Here is a 13882-nt window from a genome sequence, read left to right on the forward strand (position 1 = left end):
CCCATTAGGTGATAGGGGTATCTAGTCTGTTTTTATTTTGTTGTTTAGTTTCTTGTAATGCTTTCACATTCAGATGAATGAGTAAAGCATGTTCATATTCAAAAAAAAAAAAAAAACTTGAGATTTTATATTTTTTAATTATTCTACGACAAATTTTTTTACAATCATTCAATTAAATTAAACATTTATTATCGTGTCACGTGATATGTTTATTGAGTGAATAAATTTAAATTATTTCCCGAATGTAAATCCATCATGTTGAACTTGTTCAATAAAATAAAATCTTACGTATTATTATTTTTAACAACTTTATTTTTAAAATAAAATATTTATTTAATTTCTTGTATTTTTTTATCTTTATTATTATCAAAGACAAAATAAATTTATTTTTACAATTATTAAGCATAATATGTTTTTATTAGACAGAATATGAATGGCATGACACACCCAATTTGCACAAAAATTTCTCATGAATAAATATTAGAGTCCGTGTTAAGAATTTATTTATTTTAAGGGTCAAAAATAGATCCACAAATACTGTCAATAAAACACTAATTAAAGAACCGGACAAGATATAATCACAACTATATTGACTCCCGTGTGTTGCATGGATTTTTCAAGAGATTAATTGATTCAAGAATCTAAGACATTTACAATTAGAATGTGGGGCAGATTTATAAAAATGTCATCTTTTTTATACCTTTTGATAATATTTAAATGCCAGTACTTCCACTTCAATGTTTACGTGATTTTTCATCATCAAGTTGCTTATTTATTTTGTTTGCGTTTAAGAAATTGTCCAAAAATACTATTATTTTTTCAATATCTAGCTTATTTTTTTAATAGTACTTTCTCTGAATTTTTCTTATAACTTTTTTTACTTAGACGTTGTGATGGACCTTATGGCACGGATGACGTGGCATTAATGGTAAAGAAACTTGAGAATGACAAGCATAAGCATGATAGCATGAAAGGAGCTCAATGTAAGAAGCAAGGAGTAAGGTGCCTAAGACTTTCAATCCAATGTGCCTAAAGACTTTTTGCAATATATTGAAAATCTAATGACAAGAACTCAATCTAAAGCCATAAAGCAAATCTTATTCAATTTTGAGCAAGAAGTTCAAGAGCTTGAATAGTATTAGGGCACTCTTCTCAAACCTAAAAGAAAGTATCTAGGCATTTATAATGTGTTTAAAATCTAAATTCATGAAAATTCAAGCCCAAGAGGTGCAAACCCTAGCTTAATGTAAGGAAGATTGCAAGTGGATCTTCTTGCAAGTAAGGAGGTATGAAACCCTAGCGAAGAGGTCAAAGGTGACGTAATTTTAAGTCACTTTTGATCCTTTGATTGTCTCTTTAATTGTCTCCTAATTGAGTTTCTTTCTTAAGGAGCAAGACTAGTAATAGTTTTTTTATTTATTTTGAATCTAGTTAAAGATTATGATTAATTATATTTTTTAAGTTTTGTAATCCTATAATTTTAAGATTACATCTCCTAAATTATATGGTTGAATATTTTCTCATTTGTTTTATATTATTTTCGTTATCCTTTTAGTATTACAAATTTAGGATTTTAATTCTAGAAAATAGTCTTCTTTATGAGTCAATATATATAAGGCGTACTCTCTCTTGTAAAGCAGAAAAGAAATTAAATGAAATTATTTATTTTAGAGTTTATAACTTTTATGAGCCTTGATGCTTTGTAATGATATCTCGTGTAAGAAATAGACGTGATCAAGAGCGTCATCAATTCATATGATGTCTTTGAAAATTGAGATTTTTAAAGGTAGATGCTCTAGAAGATCTTTTTCTTGATTATTATCTTATTATTTATTTTATTTTATTTTCTTTGTTTTCGTCATAAGTTTCGTTCCTTTTTTTTGTTTTCGTATTTTTGTTATATTTTAAGGTTCTATTTTTAAACTAGCACGATTCTCTTTCTGTGTCCTTTGTCACATCATTTTGTAATTTTTTTTATTTGAAATGTGTCCATAATTAATTATTAAAAAATTTTTATTTAATAGACATGATTGTAATAAAATTTTGTTTTTCTTCAAGAACTACGAAATAAATTCTGGAAAATTTAACCTCACCATATTATTATAGGAAAGAAATATTCATTTGCTAATCTCTAGAAAGATATTTTTTCCCTTTATCTAGATATACGTAGGTAAGCATTAATCATATTCATATTCAAGTTGAGAAACCGATACTTGAAAATTAAGCAAGCAAGCAAGCAGTTGATAAGATTAAACACTTTGCGTTTCCCTTCTGTGTCTGTTTTGAAATCATTAGTGGTTGAGCTCTTCAAGTTTACGTTTCCAGATAAACTTGTTTTTCTCATTTTTCGTTTATCTTGAACACAATGACATCATCTAATCTATATAGCTGAATTGCTTAGTAAGATCAGACTTATTGTATAGAATTGAGAAGGCAAGGCCTTGTGTTAAACACAAAACAAAATGACTTGCATTCAACAAAAACTGAGATTAATAACAAAGTGAAGGGTCATCCATCACCATACAAAATATGAAATAAACTGATAATTGTTCCGCACCTTTAAAGCATCGGACATTACTTACATATACAAAATACAAATACCCTCACATGGATTTAAATAAATACATACAATTTTTTTTTTAAAAAGTGTGTATTATAATTATATTGAACTGGAAAAATATGAGAGACGAACTGTAGAAAAGATCAGTGGCTTTAATTTTTGGACTTAGGCCTCTTCACAATCATCACTGAGCAGTTGGCACGATGAGCACAATACTCACTCACACTTCCCAGAAATGCTCTGCGTAAAAAACTTGATCAAGTTAGACGCAATTGATTGACAATTTATTTTATTTTTGGATTTTTATAAATTGATTTTTTGCTGCTAATTCAATGTAAGTTCCATGTATTGCACAAAGTATGGAAAAAAAACATCAACAAAAAAATTAGTGGCGCTATGCTTAACATGTGAATAATAAAACTCATTATGTATCTAAAAATTAACCATATGCCTTGCTATAACTTTTAAATTAATATTAAAAATACTAATATTAATATATTGATTGATTTTAAAGTTGCAGGCCCAATTTAAAAAAAAAATGAAATTGACCACTTGAGACTAATCCAAATAGTAAAGGTGGGGTGAGACATGGGTAAAGGTTTAAATTCTTTTATCCTTTTAATGTATCTAAAAAGCAATTCATGTCGTTGGTGGGTTAAATGGTAAATAATTCTTCTTAGATTGTACTTTAGACAATATTAATTTTGTGAACTTTGAATTTTCTATCTTTCTTTATACTCATTTTTTTATTTGGATAATCTAGATTACCTTATTTGATAAAAATGATAAAAATTAGACGGTTCAAAATTTATTTTATATTTTATAATTATTTTATTTGTTTTCTTAAATAAATAGAATATAACATAAAAGAAAATTTCTATATTTTTTAAAGCTCGTTTAATTTCTGAGAACAAAACCTGAAAAGAAAAACTGTAATTTACTTATGAAATGAATTTATACTTTTTATATAAAACAAAAAATGAAGACTAAAATAAAAAAAAAAAAAAAGATACCTTTTGAGCTTGCCATAGCCATGGCTACCAAGAATCAAGATGGAAGCATGGTGTCTATCAACAGCATCACACAACACATTCCTTGCATCCCCTTCTATCACTTCCACTTCCACATCTTCCACCTCCCACATTATTACATCAGATAATCAAATTAATATATATAGTATTAACTATTCACGTATATATATATATATATATAAAATAAAACTTACTAATTTATCAGCACATATCTGTCTTGCCTTGCCTGTAATTTGATCAGCAACCATCTTCATTTGCACCTCCAATGTCGGCAGCACATCTAAAAAAGGTCTCCACGAAGTAATTTCATCACAATATATATCTAACTACACCCTTTATTTTTAACACACATAAATTATTGCATTTTTTTTTTGCATGTTAATTTGTTTGAAATAAAAATGTAAGAATGTAGAGAATCAAATCTGGAATGAGTAGGGTTAGACATACAAGGGCCGGCGACGCTGGCCGGGATGGGAGCGAAGGGGCGAGCATAGAGAATGACAAGCTTGAAAGGAGACGGAGAAGATTGGAAAGGCGTGAAGAAGGTTTGTAGAGTCCATTCCAAAGCATAAGTACTGTGCTCATTCTCATCCATAGCCACCAACATCACTTTCTTCTCTCCCATTTTTGCACTCTCTCTTTCTCTCTTCAGATTTCACTCTTTTCTTACTCTTTCTGCTTTCTACCTCTCTCTCTCTGTGTATTATCAGCTATATATAATGAGATTCATCAAAGATAAAATCATTAATATAATTAATATTATCAAGATTTAGCCTTTGGAATTCTCCAAAAGACTTTGTTTTTGCCGTATTCATGAGCTGTTACTGTGGGCTGTTATTTCAGAAAAATATTTATTATCGGACTGTCTTAACATTAAGAATAAATTATGGAGTATTATTATTTAAATATATAGCTAATTATGGTTAAAAATAATTAAATAATCAAATTCAATCGCAATTTAAATTGAAATTACACAAACACATGACAACGTATGAATGATATAATATCTTTTCAGATGACAAGAATTTCTCCATCATCTTTTTTTCATACGAATTTCTCTGTTATCTTATGTATACATTATTTTTGGTCTTTTACTGAACAAGTAAAAAAAAAAATTATATACAACAGCATTGGCACAAGCACAAGTTTACAAAATATTCTTAATAAAATTTTATAAACCAAGAATAATTATTAGTCATTAAATATCTTTTGGAATTTTTGAAAGGACAAAGGATTAATGATGATCTTGATATTCCGTGGACAAAATAGAAATATTGATGAAGAACAGAGCAGCTATAAAGTTTGAAATATGCTAAAATTGTTACTGTCTTTTACCTGAGTGGAACAGCTGGAAAAAAAAAAAACAGCTAAAAGATTGAAGACCACAGATTCTAACCTTTTTTCCCCAAATAAAATTTAAAATTTGCTCAGCCGCATTATTCATACATGAATAACAAATTTTATTGTTCTGTTTTGTTTTTGTTTTTTTTTTTTTTGTGGAGGGGGGTTGTGGAGCAGAAAACAAAAATAGTCCCAATAAATGGGATGGCAAATAGCACAGGAATACGCCATTAATTTTTAGCCATATTAATGATCTAAAATAACTAGAGTAATAATACATTGATTTTTAAAAAGTCATGTATATTATTTAATCATAATGCAATTATTTAATATTGGTTAACACGAACTGATGTACACTCATTCAAATATTATCAAATCTCCAACGGAATCATGGAAACAAGACACCGAAATTAAAGGTTTCACCAGAGTGATTTTAAGGAATGGCTAGAAATGATTTTCTAGAGTTATATCTAAATCTGCCTAGCAAAGAAAGGCAAGCAAACACAGCAAGTCGGCCATTTCATCCCAAGTCATTAATAAATAACATATTTCAATCACGAAAGAGACACCAAGGACCCAAAACCACCAAGTATCACAGAGTAGACAACATATAAACCATCAAAGCAACTTCCAAAAATAAATTAAGACTTGGTTTAAAAGAAGCAAAGCTTCTTAAACATAGAACATAACCCTCTTCACATTCTCCTTAAGATCTGGAAGAGGCCTAACAGTAGCACCGCCATCTGGTGCTCGAGTGCTCCGCACAGCCCCACCAACTCCACGAGCTGCAGCAGCACCACTTGTCATGGATCCACTCTCCGATGTCTCCCGTTCCATATAAAACCGAGCTCGGAAGGCTGCCAAATGAGCATAATATACAGGTGGTGCTGCAATGTTTATCAGACAGTGAAACGCATCAACTTTAGATTATAATCAATATATGAGTCGTTCTAACAATAGCTATTCCATCTGTGTCTGCATTACTACTACTCACCAATTGAAACTGAACGAGTGCATCTAGCATAACTGCACAAGCCATGAAAATACGTCACATTCAAAACACAGCTTTACTAACGGAGAACAAAAAAGGAAAGATCCCAACAGATAAAATCAAGGGAAGTTCATATTACGTATAACAAAGGTTGTTCGTCAGAGTTTGCAGTGCATCAGCTGTGAAATTATTTTCATCCCATAACACATGGTAATGAGCTGGACGGCTTGTTCCCTGTGACCATTTGGACGCAACTATAATTTAGCATCAACGTACAAATCGCAAATCAATTCCACATAAAGGCAAAAATACTTCACCTGGATCCCAGCATGGCTACAAAGATAAAAGTCAAACTCAATAGGATGACAGATATCTGAGTCTACAACAGTGCCTGAAACATTGCCAGATGTTGGCTATCATCATATTGAGGAAGCCAGGAAACAAATGTCATCATACATCATAAGTTTAAAAAAACAAAAAAATGAAACACCTGGCAATATGTTCCCACTCCGGTCAACAGATCCCTTGTCATGATGGTTGCTGGCAAATAGCCTAGTATGATGACGCTTCTGAACCACCACAAATGTCACAGGTGGTTGATAATTAGGTTCCAGAGATGCACATGCCTATCAAGAAAACAGCAGGGAAAACAAACTACGTTAAGGACATGCAGAGGATTCGGGTCCCCGGGGAAGAGGGGGAGACATCCAGAGGATTAAAAAAATATTACTCAGGGCACCGGGGGGGGGGGGGGGGAACCAAACAAACCTTTCGGATAGCATCAAGCTCAGACCGCAAAACCTGATAGAACTGCCCCTCACTCACACCATCCCTGAAAAAAGGTTTATAATTCAGAATCAAAGGGGCAAAAACAAAAGCTCCTCCAGGATTGATAAAACCAATGCTACCTGTAAAATATAATGCGCTGTGGCTTGTGCCCCGTGGCCCTCCGGAAAGATATGAGATGCTCCCTGCAGAGAAATCAAACAAAATAACAGCGGATCCATTGAATAAATTCTAGCCCCAATTTTTCACCCTCAAAAAGTATAACTGGTGTGGCATGTGCACCCCAATACCACAAACTAAAGAGTGAAGAGGGAGGGAATACTTGACGATTCCACCAGTTACTGTTCCCCTCACTGGATCCTGCCATTGTTGGAAAAGGTCTTGAATGAGCTCCTGACGATGAGCTTGAGCACGCACCAAACCAGCATACTTTGTGATTTCAGGCCAATCTTGAGACGCCACAACCTAATATTTAACCCCAAAAGGAAAAAAAAAATCGATGTAAGTTGAGCCCAAAACAAATAAAGATTAGATAGATTATTAAACCTAGATGTAACTTCAACATACAGCAGCAATGGATGGACTTGAATCCTCTCCAGCATGTGGATGAGTAACATCGGCACCAAAAATAATTGTGGGTCGATCACTGACTAGAGGTATACGTCTTGAAAGTGCATCAACAAGCACTGTGTTCCTTCCGCCTACTTTTACATTGATTTTCAAGGCAACATTAGCAAGGTACTGCTTGCTCATTTTATAGACATGCTTAGTCAAACAGCACTGAGAAACAACCCCAAGATCTGTCTCACACATTCGTTTCAGGTCACCTGCAGAGGAAATTATGAGCATGCTAATAAGTCTACAGGAGAAACGATGTGGAAAGATGAATGGGAAGCATCATTACCATAAAGCGACCCATTATTATCAGGCAAAATAACAATAAGAAGATCAAGCTCCTTCCCCCTCAGTTTGGTTTTTGCATCATGATACCGAGTTTTGAGAACCTTATCCACCAAGTCAGGACGGGCACTATATGGGGGAAGTACCGGCTGTGAGTTGAATGCCTGAGAACATTTTAATTATATAGATCAATTATTCCAAAATATAAACGAGTAAATAATCTGGCCATAGAAACAACTGAATCCAGAGAAGTAATAGGTAATATCCCCATACCATGCCAGATATACAACACATTTGAGCAAGTTCATAACAAAACCCACTTGCAACACTATCTTGAACATTTCCAGAAAAATTGATGCAGATCCAGTGGTTTACTGTCCCGCCATTGACCATTTTCTGAACCAGTGTTTATCAAGTCACACAAGCAATAGGTTATTTCCGAACTCATTATCAATGACAACTGTGAACATTCAAAAAGACATATGCAATATCAATTATAATTAACAACAATTAATTATAATTATAATTATAAATCCAATAACCTATACCTGCAATATCCTTTATTTAACAACAATTAGCTTAATTTAATATACTACATCACAGATTATGTGTGAAATGGACAGTGATCAAGGAACCTTCATCGGAGATGACAAGTTAAACAAATTAAAAGGGAGCAAGCTACCTTATTCATCATATTCCATTGGCCAACTTGAGGCAGACAGTCCTTTTCTCTACCTGTATCATGGTATTTAAGCTGCAGCGAAAGTTTAATTTCATCTAAAGAACTGATTAACATGTTCAAAGTGAATTAAAATTAGTAATAAAACAAGATTAAGAAGGAAATACCCTGGGTGGAGAAAGGATGCGAGCTTCAACTTGAGCTGGCTTTTCACTAATTTTGATTCCAAACTCTCTAGCATAAGGATCATCACGGTAAGCATTATGATGAACTGTCTGAACAGGGACAACATAATGTACATTAGAAAAGGCACAAATAACGTCCAATCAACGGCCCATTAACATAGTGTATTTGGCATAAGCGTGAAGATAATTCTAGAAAAGTACTCAACATGTATTCGAATTTTGAGTAGACATTAAATACTACTTTATGAAGGAAACAACCAGAGACTTGTAAATTTCTCAAATTATAACAATGTGGAAGACATTAAAGCACAGAAACAAAGTTGAATCAACAATACCCTTAAAGTCTTCCGAGCAGAAAATAGAGGTCAAATCCAATTAAAAAAAAATGAAAAAACCTACAGACATTTGTGCAGGACATGTAGCACCCACTTGAATGAAATACAAGGTCACAATACTAAAATATTTGTATATTCAAAATTTATCAATATATGAGATGGTATGAGGAAATCATCTGCTGACCTGCATAATATCACGCTCCCTGTCAACAGGACGCTGGCATATGCCTTTGAGCATAGCAGTAATCTGCTTTTCATTCAACCTCTTCCGGTACCTTTGACCTTCTACTATCTTGCAAACCTACATTCAGCACAGGATATTACCATGCACTTCCATATAACAAAAGAGTTCATATTTGTGAGAATGTTACCTCCATCGGTAAATAGATTGGTCTCTGCTCATTCCCCGCTTGCAAGCAAGGCCATTGGGTATGTTGAATGACAAATCCATATGATTCTGAAAAATACTCAACAACAGACTTCATTGTTCCACTTTCATCAACAGGGAACCTAAAATTGAGAGGCAAAAATATGTCAACAGAAGATTTTTCCTTATACTTAAGAGACCTATACATACTAGGGGACTAGTACTCACATAAGCTCTCGGGTTGCTTGTGAAGTCAGTCCAGAGATACGATATTTTCTTCTCATATTTCCACGGTGTGTCACTTCAACTTTGACCCCCCGAAGTGCTTTCTTTATCTGTTGGTTTCAAAGTCACATTCCCGAAAATGGGAAAAAATGCCTTGGATAAACATAATTCTTTGGAACAGTTCAAGATAGATAGATAGATAGATTTGGCAAAAAAGGGAATATACCATTAATCACCAAAAGAATACAAAGAATGCAGCTGCCCAGATCAAAAACGGGCTCAGAAACAGAAAATGAAGAAGAGAGCTTTACACCAACATCAAGAAACTATGTAATGTTAGGTCCAGGAAGCTATAGTTATATATTGATGCTTCCCAAGGAAGTAACTTTGGCACACAGTGACCAAAAATATAACACTGCTAGTACAAGAAGTACCAGAGTATATGAAAGCTAACCTTTACACGATCTGCATCAGACAATGGGCGGGAGGAGGCATCACGACGGAGCAACTGAGTGACAAAATCAATTACCGGCAATGGTTCAATGAATGCAGTTGAGGACATATCTGCACATCCATCCGTAAAACATTAGACCATTTTATTAACTAAACTACTTAATTAATTCGACAAATTACTGAATTTAAAAGAGAAAGGGGAAAAAGCGAATATTGTGTATGCTTACTTAATAATTGCTGAATCATTATTAGTAACAATAACAATTATCAACTGTATAAATTATAATTATAATTATAATCATAAATAACTGATCGATGTAACTGAAATAAAAATAGATATGAGATGACATCTAAATATTAAAATTAGAATTAATAATAAAATGATAATACTTACCAATGATAAGAGACAATCCTATCTGAGTGGGACGAATACTTTGATAGAAACCACGCCAACTTTCCAATGCATCACCTAACGGTTGCCTTCTACCTAGATCTGGTGAATAAAATGATCTTCCCACAGGACAATACCTTGAAGAAAAAGTCACCATTAGCAAACAAAACAAGAAGATCAAGATAAGCCAATTTTTACTGACTCTAGGAATACAAAAGCATACTCAGCTATCCACTATTCAAGTACCTAGTGGAAGGTAGCTCACGCAGCACGATGTCAAGAACCTGAAGAGCTTCTTGAGGAGCATCAGTTTGCCTTCCGCGCAGGAAGAGCTCTAGATGATGTAGATCTACCCGGGCAGCAAATTTCATCACAACTTTGAACTCCCTCTCTCTTCTATGATAACAGATATGCAAAACATTATTATATAAACTAACAAGGATCATAAATTATAAATAAAGAAAAAAATTAAGTGATATATGTACCTTGGCCCTCCTGATCCATCATTTTCATCAAGGAGCGGGATTCTGAACTCCTTTGAAATGAAAGGAAGTGGACCAGCAGTGTAAAGGCTCTTGCGCCCATCATACACAGGAAGTCTCTTACCCAGATGAGACTCTCGATACAGCCTCACCAGCTGCTCCACAACAGCACGATTGACACCCCTTGATGTCACTTCTGGAGTGATAGTGACCTAAATATCATTAAGGAAAACATATTGGTAATCCATAAAGATGAAAAAAGAACAAAATAAAACTGTTTATTCCTAGCTAGAGAAGAGTGACTTACATCATAATGGTGAAAATCTTTAGTAGGTAACTCTGCAAGGAAGTGGTTAACCTTAACCATACACTTGCGGCCACAGCTACCCTTTCCAGGCCTAAGGGGGAACCTCACTGATTTGCTTGAGGAAGGGGCAGGAGAAATAGTTTCTGAATGAATTGTCATCTCCCCCATTTGTTGTTCTACTTGTGAGGTATCAGGCTGTTGGGAAGAACTGGCCTCAGATGTTGCAAATTGAGGGCTCACCCCAGCATGATGCGGAAAAGGGGCAGCTTGGTGCAGCTCGGGTGCTTGAGGTTCAGATGGGCCCCCGTAAGATCCACCACAACAGCCACCACCAATGCCCCCACCACCACGTCCACGACCTAAATGCTGAGGAGACTCTCCCCTCCCCCTTCCTTGATATTCAGGAGTAGCACCATACTGCTGTTTGGGCATCCATCGACCCCGCCCCTCGCCAGAACCTCCCCGTCCTCCTTGAGGACCCCAAGCTCTACCTCCTTGGGATCCTCTCCCTCCTGTTGCATGCTGTGTGGGGGCAGCACTTCTTTCAACATGGTGTTGATGTCCTCGACTACTGCCCCTCATCATGACGAGCACTACAAACAAAGAAAACATGAGGAGATTCTAGATACACATAATGAATAAAGACAAAAGATACAGAAAATGAATTTACCACTTCTCAGTTTTGGAATTCTAGAAACAGAAAATGAACAAAGACGAAAGATAATGTCGCAGTGATTACTTCATTCATACACTAATACTATATCTATCACTCTACTATGAATGAAACTTCAAATATTTGAGAGGTGAGAATATACGGATGGAGAGGTTTATAGGGCACGCCCTAAGATCTACTTAGACTAAGGAGGTATAAACGAGCTAGTTGACACAAAAAATAAATTCAACAGGTTTGAAACAACATATCGCATTCATGGAAACGGAAACTACGACCATAGTTCAAACACACAAGAAATCAGTGTTCCAAATTAAAAATATTTTTAACATTGAATGTTCAGGGCTCGTAAAAGCCAAAACAACGTTGCTCATAAAAAAATGTCCAACACTTGAAACACAAAAACCACCAATCCATGGTCTCACACACATCACATTAAAGGCAAAATTTCACCGAATAACGAAGCAACCATACTATTGCCTTCCTCGCGGAGAAAACAACACAACAATAAATAATTGAGTAAATCACAATGATCTCCCCTCTGTTTTGCTAAAATTACAGAAACTTTTCTCTATTTTTCAAATCTATACTTTAATCCAATTTCTAACGCCACTAAAAGTATTTCGTTAGATATTATAAGATGCTTTAATTTAATTATGCTAAAAAACTTAAAATTATTAATTTGCCCTTATAATATAATTTTATATTCTCTCCCCCTTAATTTAAGGAACTTTCAATACTTATGAAAATAGTTAAATAAATAATTTAGAAATATTGTGTAAATAAATTTAAAGAAAATAAATATAAATTATATTGATTAATTTATTTTTTATTATATATTACATCACTATTTCATTATGTTTTTTATATACATGTTTGAAATATTATTTTAAATAACTTTTGTATTTACATTTTTCTAAAAATTACTAAATAAAAATTTTTAAAATTACTTAAAAATTTTAAAATATGAATAAAATTTTAAAAACATATGCATTATTTCTTTTTGATATTTTAAATGATTTTTATATAACATTTTGAAAGGACATGTTGGTTTAATGACTTAAGGGTTAATTAATGATTGGATGAATAAAATAAAATTTTAAAAATAAAAGAAAAACTTATGTTTGAAAACTATTTATTTTAAAAAAGATTCATATAAATTTTAAAAATAAAAAAAGGTGTATCTATAATTAAAATAAACTAATAGGAGATCAATGTATGTTACAGTAAATAATTATCACTCAAAACTTGCAAATCTATGACGGTAAAAGACTCGGGATCGGAAGCCTAATCAGCATCACCATTAGCATCTTAAAAAATAAAATCATCCCAAACCCAGAGCATATATAGTCAAAATGTAAAAAGCCGAAATCGTCAGAATCCGAGTTAGATCGGACCGAGAGTCAGTAGTAAGTCACAAAAACGCCTGCCACAGCCAATAAATAGAATAGATACACTCCTGAAACCAAACAGAAAGCACCACAATCCACAGAGACTCAGCCCCACAAACAGACCAGAACTACTGAAACTTGACTCTGAAAGAGCAAAATCGCAAGCAGAATAAACAAATCTTCGACAGAAAAAATAAAACAGAACTAATGACCAGAACCCTAAAACCAGGGAGCGAGATTACCTGCAGACAGAAACAACCGTTTCCTCTAGGTATCGGAAAACCCGCAAAGACTGGCTGTAGAAAGTGGTGCAGGCGAAGAGCAAAATACGGAAGAATCTACACGTACGGTAAGAAACGCAGCACCGCACCAACACACTCTCGACGTTTCGCAGTCAGACACACTGAGCAGAGAGAGAGAGAGAGAAATTGAAGAGGAAAGAATGAACAATGAGGGGCTTTGAAGTTTGAACTTTGAAGAGGAAAGAAAAACCACGAGAATGCCAGCAAACCCGCTCATTACATTATAATTAAGAGTAAGAATTAGTGGAATGTTGTTATATATAGATGGGTCCACTAAAAACACTCTGTCCCTGTCACCACTTTTCCTGTATCCTTCCCCGATACTCTACTTCTCGAGCAAGTAGTCAGGTGAATGCCCCTGGCACTCATTTTCTCTTGCCCCTTTCCTTCCAGTTCCTTTTGGATGGAGGTGGGGTCCACAAGAAATGAGCTTCTGGAACATTCCACGTGACCAACGACTCAGCTTTATAAGAAGATTTACTAATA

At 34.1% G+C, this 13882-nt stretch overlaps 2 protein-coding genes across 2 annotated transcripts; both read right to left on the bottom strand.

Moving 5' to 3' along the window:
- Positions 1 to 2489: 2489 nt before the first annotated feature.
- Positions 2490 to 4296, bottom strand: LOC129293813 (universal stress protein PHOS34-like). Its single transcript, XM_054931925.1, has 4 exons — positions 4039 to 4296; positions 3786 to 3871; positions 3574 to 3695; positions 2490 to 2800 (listed from the first exon to the last, which is right to left on the bottom strand). The coding sequence occupies exons 1-4, from the start codon at positions 4214 to 4216 to the stop codon at positions 2713 to 2715; spliced, it is 474 nt and encodes a 157-aa protein (XP_054787900.1). The 5' UTR covers positions 4217 to 4296; the 3' UTR covers positions 2490 to 2712.
- A 1154-nt stretch (positions 4297 to 5450) lies between these two features.
- LOC129293812 (protein argonaute 1-like) lies at positions 5451 to 13599 on the bottom strand. The gene is made up of 22 exons (XM_054931924.1): positions 13337 to 13599; positions 11034 to 11626; positions 10730 to 10938; positions 10491 to 10640; positions 10248 to 10381; positions 9855 to 9964; positions 9404 to 9510; positions 9180 to 9318; positions 8993 to 9109; positions 8456 to 8563; positions 8292 to 8363; positions 7883 to 8005; positions 7614 to 7773; positions 7277 to 7536; positions 7032 to 7174; positions 6832 to 6894; positions 6692 to 6755; positions 6414 to 6549; positions 6241 to 6314; positions 6063 to 6157; positions 5927 to 5958; positions 5451 to 5819 (listed from the first exon to the last, which is right to left on the bottom strand). The coding sequence occupies exons 2-22, from the start codon at positions 11616 to 11618 to the stop codon at positions 5605 to 5607; spliced, it is 3096 nt and encodes a 1031-aa protein (XP_054787899.1). The 5' UTR covers positions 11619 to 11626; positions 13337 to 13599; the 3' UTR covers positions 5451 to 5604.
- Positions 13600 to 13882: the final 283 nt, after the last annotated feature.

The sequence above is a fragment of the Prosopis cineraria genome, unplaced genomic scaffold (genome assembly GCF_029017545.1).
Source record: "Prosopis cineraria cultivar Desert tree isolate PC_DT_omini unplaced genomic scaffold, ASM2901754v1 PC14, whole genome shotgun sequence".
Classification (NCBI taxonomy): domain Eukaryota; kingdom Viridiplantae; phylum Streptophyta; class Magnoliopsida; order Fabales; family Fabaceae; genus Prosopis; species Prosopis cineraria.